The following is a 12,480-nucleotide window of genomic DNA, read 5'->3' as shown; positions in this document are numbered from 1 at the left end:
AAGGTTAGAAAACGGATTTTATGACCTTGACAATAAAGCAAACTGAAATATTGTACTACTTCACAGGTCACTATAAATGCAAATCCAACACAATACAATGCAAACAAAAACACAGAGCATACAAAAAGAAACTATCACATTTGTAACCTTTGTTTGTTCTCTGGTCTGTTATTGTAATCAGGGAAAAAAAGTATATAAAAGGCAACAGAGCAAAAAATATACCAAGGCAGTGTATATGTACAACAGCATCTGAAACAAGATTAAAAAATCTTATTGTCAGAATATCATATTAAGCAATTATGAAATGCCCCTGAGTGCACACTGCAGGTTCTCAGGTAAGTGATGCGTTAACTAGCAATGCATGAACGTTGGGTGAACGTTGTTTTTTTTACAACACCGTCCTAGTTAGCATCTCTAGTACACTCTACCTAGCTGATTTGTAAATATTAAAAAATTACAAGAAACTGCATTATTGTATAAGGAAAAATATGCACTTGACAAAGAAACACATCAGACAAAGACCATTTTAACATGTTGAACAGACAAATAATATATTTCTATATAGCAACCTGACTCATTGGTCCTCCTAATTTATAACTGGGAATTGAAGATCAGAACACATTATTTTAAAATGAACCTAATAAGAGTTAGCATGTTAGCTTTTTTGTTTTGTTTTAGGACATTGATACACCTTTAAACTTAAGCCACATGACACAATACGTAAGTAAAGCATACAAAATGTGGCATGAAAAATCCAATAGGATACAATCACCTTCTTCTCAACTTGATGTTTCAAATGGACCTTGAACAACCTTTATTCTGACATTAGGTGATAAATAAGTGACTGATATACACTTATTTGAAATTAGACAGATCTGCATGTATTGCTGATAGTGATGGAAATGAGCAGCTGCAGTTTATGCATTTAAATCAAATACTTGATAAATGGTTACAAGGGTTGACATCAACCAACATCACTAACATTTATAAACAATTAGCTCTGTAACATAATTATTCTGCGCCAGCACAATATGGACAGTTATATACCCCTGCCTGCTTTATGCAAACATGCTGCTCTCTCAAAAAATGTGACATTTTAAGAAAACCCTTTTTTCTATCATCAATAGAATAATCGGTGTTGCTGTATTGTCTTACAAAAAAAATCACGATGTAGAACTTACAACATGGTAGCTGGCATTTTTGTATAACCTTAAACAAATCTTTCTCCAGTGACAGCTCTTGCTGCTGTCACTTAAAGTTAAACACTGAACACACATTAAAAACAGAACTTAATGCACAGCTCTTTCTGTTTGCTATATCTGTAATAGATACTGTATAGGCCTGGATGGTACTGTCTTCTATTTACACCTGTCTAAAATTAGCCGAGACCAGCTGCTTTGAATGCCTGTACCAATGTCAGATCTTTAAAATCTCTTTGTCAACCTTCTCCCTGGTGATTAAATGCGGGTAATTTCACTGTAAATTAAACAAACTTGACCTAGTAATCCAATGTCCTATTTTAACATCACAGTATATTGAGAGAAGGACTCTTATTACTCTGATATATCTATAGGGCCCAGTATACCATGTAGCTATTATAAATATGTACAGAATAGGCAGGTGAAAAGTAAAATGTTGAGAACAGCTTGACATACACCCTCTGACAAGTAGTTTTTATTATCTCATTATAGGAGTGACATACTGTATTAATCCACAGTCATGTCCATGCACATTTGCATGAAAGAACATAAAATAATTGAAGACATATCATTGAAATAAAGATGCAGGCCCTGTATACTGAAAAATATCACTCAAAATTTAAATTCACTGAACTTAGCTTAATGAACACTGATACTGATGAAAAAAGGAAAAGCGGTCTGCAAGTACTGGATGGAAACAAATAATGTGCAAAGAACAAATTGTGTGAAAATAATGTGCTGTTTTGCGTTTTCAACTTAGTGTCTTAGCTACACTCTTAATTTATTAGTAAACTATACTTAAAGCTGTTGCAGTTTTAAAGCAACACAAAGTTTTGTAACCTCAGCATATTAGCAATTTAAAAGGGTTGAGCACTATAGACCATAGTGCAATTATACAGGAAATGTAGTCTAGGATTGAAGTTTATGACAGGGCATTTTACATGTTAAACTTTTACAGTATGCTTTCAATATGTGTCAAACATTATGAACTTGACTAACTTACCTAAGATATAATAAGGGAACATATTATTTATGTATGCAGTGGCATACCTTGCAATCTAACCCTTTCATAAATCTGTAATTGATTAAAAAAAAAAAAAAGTTTGTTACTGTTTTTTTTTCTTTTTTGTTTTATCCATTCAATATGAATTGCACGTACATTATTGTTAAAGTGTAATGAAATACATATACACTGTGAAGCTAAATGCACATTTGTTAATAGTCTGTTATTCTCAAACATGGATGGTACTTTCTACTGCACCAGACTAAATCATTATATATATTTTTTAACTTAAGCAGTTATAATGGTAAAATTCCACTCACCTCTCTGTTGAGCCCGACAGCATTGCCATAGCAACGCAATGATTGCAAGAATCGAGAGAGTTTTCATTTTCAGTTTTGCTACTTCTTCATTACAGAATAAGTCTATCTAACTAAACAGACACACTTTTGTGCAGCGCACCACGAGCTTTCTAATATTCAGGGATGTCTAATGGAGACGTTGGGAAGTTCAAAGTATTTTGAAACCGCTCCCCCAACCATGGGGGCGCTAAATCTGCCCAAAAAAGACATTTGATTGAATACATGTCAGAATGTATCCTCTGCCGAATGCATCAACAATTTATACGGTATTTGTATTTATACTGTATAACCCTGTAAAATATTGCAATAACAGAAAAGTCCTAAATTCAACGAATCCGTGTTTGAAACCATGTTGATTCTATGAGGTTTTATAGAATAGACTAAAAGACGTTAGATGTTTAGCTTTGTTTAATAAAAGACTTGTACACGCGGTTTAAAGGACAGGGGAATGTAAAATGTATATTAACTACAGTTTATACGTTATTTATTTATTGAATATTTAACGATTGTTAATGACCTCTTGCGGAATAGTCTGCGTTATGGTAGAAGGAGAATTCAGTATATTTTATTTAAGGATTAGCACTATGCTAACATATGTTATCATTTATAACTTGCCCAGATGAAAAAAGTAGTCAAACATCAGCGAATTATTCATTTAGTTAACATGCCTATCAGACAATCAAGTTGTATTTTGTTAAATGTATATATTTATACAATATGCTATAAATATTATCGTACTACATTATAATGATTATTAAGAAGAATACGAGGCTTGAAAGGAATCTTTACAAACTGCAGTGTCATAATAAGCTGAATCTCTTAAACTAAACTGAACAAACTTGCCCAGCTTTACCCAAAGTTTGGTATTGGTAATTGGAGCTCTATTGCATCCTCTAGCGTTAAACCTCTACCTTGACCTCACATGCTCACTGTCATGAGAAAGTGAATGCTTATTTTATGTATTTCTCAATCATACATTTATAATGAACATCCTGTCAGAAATTTGGACTATTAATTGAAGTGGATCTGTACAGTATATTATTTAATGATCTTTTAAAGTGTGCTTCTTTCACAAACAAACCTCTTGAGTAAATTAATCAAGAATATCCTCACTGTATTCAAAGTGAAATGATTTGCATTAAATCCTTTGATTACACCTGTTAACCCTAGAATGCTTCCCCCGGTATTGCAAATGTAAGTTTTAGTTTTGTTTTTATTTTTTTGCACAGAATTAGTCAGCAGATAAAAATGTCTTTTCTGCTTTAAGTGTATGACCCCTGCCAACTTCTGCACTCATATGATCAAGCTGAAAAAGTAAAAAAATTTTCAGTAAAGCCATCAATGTACAAGTGCTTATCGAAAATATCATGCATGTGTTATTAACCTAGATTATGAAGTGAAAACAATATTAAATAACTTTAATTTTGAGTAAAATTTATACTAATTTACACAAAAGACCTGAGTTAGGACCAGTCTCAGTCTAAGAGATATAGGAGATTGGTTAGTGCTTTCTTCAGTGTATTGATTCTAAGGCGATAGTTTCATGACTCCTATTTGTTTAAAGGAGAAGCGCCCAGATTTATGTCAGCCTGACAAACTTCCTGTTCTCAAAGAAAGGATAACCTTTTATTTCTGTTTAAAACAGTGAACAAGTGCCCCGTTTGTCTGCAAGAACCCACATCCCCAAACACAATGTTCATCATGGTATGGACGGAGAAAAAAAGGTTTGTAATTGAATTGTTTTGGGTACTGTGGCAGGCCAAAAGCCCTAAAGATACATTTTATATTTATGATTGTTGGGAATATAGGGTTGGCAGGGAGGTGGTTAAAATGGTGGTTAAAATCCTCATTAGCCAGTTTTGCTGCTGCCGGAGGGCCAAGCGCAGCTGCCACTGCCATAGGGCCCCGCATCGTTGCCAGCATTGCCACAGCCGGAGTGCCCTGCGCCACTGCCAGTTTCGCCACCACCGGAGGGACCAGCACTGCCAGCATTGGGGCCACCCTCTGTAGAGGAACCCCCAAATGGGAAGAGTCACTGCCCTGGGATAACCATGGGGGTTAAATGGGCACCCCCTTACAAAAGCCCAGGGGTAACTATGGGGGTTAAATGGGCACCCCCTTATAAAAGCCCAGGGGTAACTATGGGGGTTAAATGGGCACCCCCTTACAAAAGCCCAGGTATCACAGGGGGGGCAAACGGGCGCTGCTTACAAAAGACCCAGGATCACCTCGGCCGGAGGAGGAGAGGGGACCCCTTCCACCACAACCCCGACCACCAGTCGGGACCAACCCGCACTCCAACCCACTCACAAGAATCCAGACGGGTAAAGATGGACATGGGGGGAGGGGGTTGGTGTTTTAAGGGTGGAGGTGACCGATTACGGCCATGTGTGCTGCGTACATGAGGGGAGGTGTGTGGCAAGGCAAAAGCTCTAAAGATAAATTGTATATTTGTGTGTTGGAATTATAGGGTTGGCAGGTTGGCTGGGGCCTGACACTATCCTGTTACAGGTACATTTTCATTGTAAACAAATTATGTATTCCTTCCATAAACATTCATTTTCTTACATGTACAGTATGTTTATTGAATATTTTAAATAGAGGCAATAGCTGAGCCATTGTTTTTTTTTTGTTTGTTTTTTTAATGTATGCAAGTTAACTCAACATAAATAGCTTTTCGAACTGAAAAAACCTTTTACAGGTCTTCAACCAATCACTCACTTGTTGCATGCACTCATTGGTGTGAGTGATTTGTGTGCTGCAAGAGGCAACATTTGAATTTTAAATTTCTATTTGTGGGCTGTGGACCTCATTTACTGAGTTTGAGCTACAGATGAAAAGTAAATTCATTTCAACCTATCTCAGGTTAACAAAAGTACTGGTAGCTGTTTCTTTCTAGATCTACATATAAAGAACCTGGATTTTATGTTTTAAAAAATAAAGGCTGATTTAAGAATAAATACATCATCTTTTAAGATGCCTTTTTTTAAGCTGAGCTGGTTCGTTAACCAGGCTGAGTTTTTAAGACTTTCGAAGTGGAAAAGGTACAGATTTAGTGAAGATGTGGATGAGGAGAGTTTAAATTTTGCCCAGAGGATTGAGTTGGACAGGACTCACAGAGAAGACAAAGAGGAGCCAGATGGGCTGTTAGCCCCCAATAGTGCCCAGTGCCTGGAGGATCTAGCTATTAGCCCATCTGTTCCAGCCCTGGAAAGTGCCGCCGCTCAGATCACCACCTGGAATGTTACCAACGCAATCCAGGTAACTATCAGCTGTTTTGTTGTGGTATTACAGAGCTAGATTTATTTCTTGTCTACAATATATAATGTTTAAAAAGGTACTTTACACTATAATGTAACTCAGCACAGTATAGTTACATTTTGATCCCAGATTAATCTGTTAGTGAAATGTTCATACAATAAAATGTGTCCTTTTTAGGTAGGCAGAAAATATTGAAACAATATTGAAACAACAACTGTTGCTGTTTAATGGTGGACAGATAACAAGGGCACCTTTTATTGGTACTATCATGCAGAGATAAAGAACATCTAAATCCATTGTTCTTTTTAAAGCAAGAGACATTTACATACTGTATGATGATTATATAAGGTTTACTTTTAAAGTGGAATTAGTTGTTTGGTTACTTTGATACTACATGTTTTAAATAGAAATGTACTGCAAGGGGTTATTGACATATCTATATATTGGCATAAAACATATCTGTATTTGAAGCAAATGCGCCAAAGCAATATACTAATACTATATTTTTAAAGAGGAACTTGATCTTCATTAAAAACACATTGACTCACAGTTTAACTGCACACTAGCATCTGGTAATGGCTAACATATTTTAAAAATACTTTTTTATGCAAGCAGACTGAAATCATTTTCCTCTCGTTCTAAAAAACATGATGCATATTAATTCTCTGCAGCAGCCTCCTTGTGAATGCATTTTAACAGAAATGCTTTTAAGAAGGTTGAATGCAGGAAATGCTAAAAATAGATTTGCAGGCAGTGTGTTTTGTAGTTTGCAAGCATGAAAAAGATTATGTTTTTTGACTACTGAAAGGTGGATATGCTGCCAGATCATTCCACACAACACTAGCACAATAGGTGAAGGATCATTTGGAAACCTGCCTTATCAGCTATTTCAATTCTAAACAAATCCACATTTTATTTATTTTTATTATTTTTATGTTTGTACTCATTTATCATTCAAACATCTTGGCTGTTGGTGAAAGAACTGCATCATTTAATTAAAACAAACTTATCTATCCCAACAGAAAACATTAAATTGAGAAAAGCTTTCACAGCAAAATAATCTACCATTGTTAATTGCGACATTGGCTGACTGCTCTACCAATACTAAATTAACTCATGGTTGCAAATAGATTACCTAGACACAATTGAAAATAGTGTTGTTTTGATAGGGGCATTGTATTCATATACATTTAATTATATATCACACAGATATATTGACAAATATCTAGAACATCTTTTACTGTCTACATATGTCACAAACATATTAATTCCTAATCAAAGCAAAATGACTAGTCTGTATAAAAGAATAAAAAAGATGCTTTACCAGTTCAGACTCAATACTTTCTACTTTCCTAGGGCATTTTTGTTCTAGGACTGCCATATGTTCTCCTGCACAGTGCATACCTCAGCTTGCTTCTTATAATCTTGGTTGCAGTTATCTGCTGCTACTCTGACAAAATACTCATTGCCTGTCTGTATGAGGTGAATGAAGAAGGATTGCCTATCCGGGTAAGAAATACTTATGAAGACATTGCTAATGCCTGCTGCAAGCAGCTGATCCTCAGACTCGGCGGTAAAATAGTCAACGTGGCCCAAGTGGTTCAAGTGATAATGACTTGCATCTTGTACAGTACCTGGTTGTAAGTGGAAATGTTATGTACCACAGTCTCCCATACATGGCACTCTCCCAGACAGCCAGGTCAGTGATAGCATTTGTCACACTGATGCCCTGTATGTTGATCCTCAACCTCCGGATTGTCTCTCAGCCTCCTTTGCTCCTCAGCGCAGTTCATTATCACTTTCATAGTGACTGCATATTTCTTGACTCAGATACACAGATGGTCCTGGAGGAGGATAAAGTTCTCAGTAGGTTTTTGAAAACTTTCTTGTATCTTTAGGGGTCATCATATTCAGCTACACTTACCAAATTTTCCTTCCCACCCTAGAGGGCAACATGGAAAACCGGGGCAGTTTTGTGAAGATGACACACTTTTTCGCCTGCATCTTTAAGACTTAATTTGCTGTGCTTGCCTTCCTGACTTGGAGCAAAGAAACAAAATAAATAATAACTTGCCTTCCACTCTCCGAACAGTGGTTAACCTGTGTTTGCTAGCAAAAGCCCTTTTGTCCTACCCTTACACAGCCACTGAAATCATACAAGGCTGTATTTTCCAGCTAGACTCAACCCATGCTACAGCACAATACAGGGCTGTGTTCCTGAGAGGCTGTATTCTGTTGTTAACTTTCCTCATGGCTATGTACATGCCATGCTTTTCCCTGTTAATGGGGTTAACAGGCAGCATGACAGGTGCAGCTATGACCTTCCTTCTTTTTCTCACCTGAAACTAAAATGGAGGAAACTGAATTGCAAGAATAAGACCCTTGATGTTTCCATTTTGGTTTTGGGGACCCTCTGTAGCCTGTCTGGAGTCATTTGTTCCATTAAAGGGCTAATTGAGGCTTTTGGAAACATATAAAAGGGTTTACATTTTAAAGGGCTTCAACAATTTAGCAACACAGTAAATATACTTGTAACTGGTTTGTATAGAGGTAGAAAAGTTGATAAAATGCATTGGCCCCCATTCATTGGCTAATTAGGTGTGAAACTATGTGTCTTCAACTTACAGTGTGTAATTTCATTTTAAACCATGGAATCTGGTACTACACTAGGTTAAAAAGGTTTGCTTTCAGAAACTCTGTTACTGTTTAACTTCTTAGTTTATTTCACCTGATCTGTGTCATTGGCATCAAAGCATGTCAGTGACTGCTACACATGACACTCAACAGAGGAAGCAGCTGACTGCTACACATGTCACTCAATAGAGGAAGCAGTTGGTTGGTTAATGACAGGAAAGAAGGTGTTGGACAACTTAAGTAAATAAGTGAGATATGCAAACATAAATCAACATACAGTAGTTTAGTACCTGAAATATATATTTTTTAAAATTATAAAATATATAATGTTTGCCACAGTGTGTGATTCTTTAGATTTATGGAATCTTTTTGTTAGCTACCATTCTAATCCTATACAATGTCGGCACTAGGGTTTACTGGGCCCTGGTGCAAGACTGTGAAGCAGACCCCCCCAGCACAACCTAAAGAAGACCTTTTTATTTTATTTTCCAACAAAACATATTATAACATTATTTTAAGATGTCTGTCAACAAGACAGTAATCAATCAAGTAACAGTATATCCAAACCTTTTAATAAATCAATTATGTAACAAGATTAATCAATTTGATTAATAACTCGCTTTTGTTAATATGGAAACATATTAAAAGCTTTGGATTTGTTGCAAAAAATATTAATCGTATGCACCAATTGGATTTTTAAATGTTATCAAGTACAAAAGTTAGTATGAAAACATTTCTATAAAAAAAAAACACGTCTGCATCTCAAAACTTAGCCCACAGTACAGTGCATTTTTTACAACTCTCAAACGAAAACAACATTCTATGAACACACTTAACAAATTAATATTCCAAAAGCATGTCATTTAAAAAAAAAATACTGAATTTTTACCATCCGTTAGTTAGTATCACATCTCGCAGCAGAGAAATCACATGACCTTAACATTGGCCTATTGCCCGCTCGCTCTGCGTTCCACCTCCAGATAGACAACACTATGTAACACAATTTTTGTTCCTGGGTAGTAAGTGTTATTTCCTAATTGCTTATGCCTCAAAAGTATAGAAAATGGCTATTATTCCCCACAAACTTTGCTTTTGTGACCAGGACAGTGATATTTTGAAATTTACCTATTTCCAATGAGAAAACGGGCAAATTTGTGTCTTTTCGTTCACAAAGTCAGAAAAAAACAACATATGAATCCAAATTAACATGTATTTATACTAAAGTAATACAAAAAAAGATTTAGAAGTGAGTAGTTTTTCGAGATTTACGATTATACTGTAAATCACTTTCACGAATCAGCCCCCAAATGTAGTCTCCCATCATGTTCTCGTTATACTGTCCTTGGTAGCGGCGTTCAAAGTCCAGTATATCCTTGTGGAAGCGCTCGCCTTGCTCCTCCGAGTACGCTCCCATGTTCTCCTTGAATTTATCAAGATGAGCATCAAGGATATGGACTTTGAGGGACATCCTACAGCCCATTGTGCCGTAGTTCTTCACCAGAGTCTCAACCAGCTCTACATAGTTTTCGGCCTTGTGATTGCCCAGGAAGCCCCGAACCACTGCGACAAAGCTGTTCCAAGCCGCTTTCTCCTTACTAGTGAGCTTCTTGGGGAATTCATTGCACTCCAGGATCTTCTTTATCTGTGGTCCGACGAAGACACCGGCTTTGACCTTTGCCTCAGACAGCTTAGGGAAGAAGTCTTGAAGGTACTTGAAGGCTGCCGACTCCTTATCTAGAGCTCTGACAAATTGTTTCATAAGGCTCAATTTGATGTGCAGTGGTGGCATCAGCACCTTCCGGGGGTCCACCAGTGGCTCCCACTTGACATTGTTCCTCCCCACAGAGAACTCGATCCGCTGTGGCCAGTCCCGCCTGTGGTAGTGCGCCTTGGTGTCCCTGCTGTCCCAAAGGCAAAGATAGCAGGGAAACTTGGTAAAACTGCCTTGGAGACCCATCAGGAATGCCACCATTTTGAAGTCTCCTATGACCTTGATGCCATCTCAGAAAAATGCAGATATGTATCCACTTAGGCAGCTGGAACTAAACTGAACTGGTGGGCTTAAGGTCCCTGTATTTATACTACTATTTATATTACTGGAAAGTTCTAGAAGTTACTCCAAGTTTACTCAGCACTGAATCTATCTGGAATGTTCTGGAAAATAGGTAAATGTCAAAATATCACTGTCCTGGTCACAAAAGCAAAGTTTGTGGGGAATAATAGCCATTTTCTATACTTTGGAGGCATAAGCAATTAGGAAATAACACTTACTACCCAGGAACGAAAAAAAAAAAAAAATGTGTTACACGGTGCAATCTGTCAGCTGTGATTTTTACACATATAGCTTTAAAGTCTGGAAAAGGTAGGAGCATATAAAGAATTGAAGCCATAGATACAGATGTCATTTGCCTCGCATATACAATATATATATATATATATATTTCAAGTTTACATTAGTAAGGAAGATAGCTATGGCTCATTCTGCTCAAGAATATGTACAGTATAAGCATAGGGGAAGGCTGAAAACAAGTAATCTTAACCATTAGCTTTAATATTGTAGCGATCTCGGTTAACGCAGGCAGGCGCATCACACAGGGTGAGGCAATCCACACAGGCAGAGGGCGGGCGCTCTAAAGCACTAAAGCATAGAGTCGATACCGCTGTACAAAAGTGCCGGCTCCTATGTAAGGAGCGTATATCGGACTTATGTCTTCGTGTGTGATTACGTCACCTACCAGCCTTGCTGCTGCCTTCCCCCGTATATTTTAGAAAGATGCGGTAGCTTGGTGAAAGCTGTATATGTTGAAAGTCATATGAATGTACAAGGTTGACAAGCATTAATGGATATGTCGTGAGTCGTGCATTACTACTAAGTAAATAGGTAATTAATATAACTGATTCCCCTTTAATTGTCTTAATTGTATTAATTAGATCTTTGCATAGCACAGAGCAACAGTGGTTTAATGTTGTCATGTAAGGAATGGTTGTGTTTTAACTTCGTACACTGTGAAACCTGTGGTCAAGTTTTGTAAAAGGGAAGTCAAATCAGTTTGTTCATACTAAAACATAGCAATTGTCCAAATACAACAGATTTGTTCGGGGTTGGCAAGTTTGGGAGATGCGTACATCAGCGCAAGCAGAACCTTGAGAAAAGATCCAATACACATAATGATTGTGACGACAATGCAGTCACCGATAGAGGAAGTGGCCTTCACAGTTTCCACAGCGGCACCCTCTGTACGAGACTTAAAGTTTTAGGAACTACAGATTAACAAAAAAAAAACTGCATTGAATCCTTCACCTGTCCAGGATATAAAATTTGGAAATGTAGGAACACAATAGTAGCTCTTCCATATTACGAATACTGGTGTAACGGGGGCGAGATCTGTGCTGACTGTCTGGCACATGCGTGGTACTGCAGGAAGGGGGCAGCAGCTTTCCCTCTCTCTGAGTGGCTGAGAGGCGGGTCTTGCTGACCCTATAAGATAACGCTCTGTTGTTCCCTTGGCCTGCCCCTCTAAGACGAAACGAGCCAGCTGGAAGTTCAGATGCCGGACCGAGCATGGCCGGAGAAGAATGACCACACCAAATAATTAAATAAAAAGAAAAATAATTTTTAGGAGCGAGGAAAAACTTGGGCAGAACCCCGAATTATACGAGCAGGTTGAGGGAATGGGTGAGAATAGGACGGAGACCCAGGCTGTGCAGATAGCGACGGTCGGGGTAACGCTGCCACGTGCAGCACCTTTATTTTGTAGTTTTATTTTCCCTTTTTCTTTCACCTTTTGTTTTCATTATAATTTTTGAACACTTGTATGTGCACTGGACTGTATACCAGTATTGGTAACCTTATGGTCCTGTTTACTGTTGCCAGTATTCAGGCCATGGACAACAGCGCCCTCTGCAGGTAAAAAATAAATCAGTGCGCCTGAGCGGCGTTACAAATAAAGTTTTGTCTCTGTCAGTGAATTGGCCAGCACCCTTCCACAACAGGTATTATGATTTTTTTTTTATTATATTGTAA

At 37.5% G+C, this 12,480-nt stretch overlaps 1 protein-coding gene and 1 pseudogene across 11 annotated transcripts in view; one reads left to right on the top strand and one right to left on the bottom strand.

Annotated features, from left to right (window-relative positions):
- lama2 (laminin, alpha 2) overlaps positions 1–2,688 on the bottom strand; it is a 131,570-nt gene extending 128,882 nt beyond the window's left edge. For 9 of the 11 annotated variants that reach the window (XM_059024018.1, XM_059024021.1, XM_059024023.1 and 6 more), the window contains exon 1: positions 2,523–2,688. In XM_059024018.1, the coding sequence (XP_058880001.1) occupies positions 2,523–2,589 (67 nt within the window). In that variant the 5' untranslated portion in view covers positions 2,590–2,688. The remainder of the gene's footprint in view (positions 1–2,522) is intronic. The other 2 variants (XM_034004444.3, XM_034004445.3) reach the window with 1 other exon arrangement.
- Positions 2,689–4,702: 2,014 nt separating this feature from the next.
- On the top strand, positions 4,703–8,299 carry LOC117403177 (vesicular inhibitory amino acid transporter-like; annotated as a pseudogene).
- Positions 8,300–12,480: the final 4,181 nt, after the last annotated feature.

Source organism: Acipenser ruthenus, chromosome 5 (genome assembly GCF_902713425.1).
Source record: "Acipenser ruthenus chromosome 5, fAciRut3.2 maternal haplotype, whole genome shotgun sequence".
NCBI classification, from domain to species: Eukaryota; Metazoa; Chordata; class Actinopteri; order Acipenseriformes; family Acipenseridae; genus Acipenser; species Acipenser ruthenus.
Note: the sequence above shows the minus strand (reverse complement) of the source record. Positions and strands in the feature narration are given on the sequence as shown.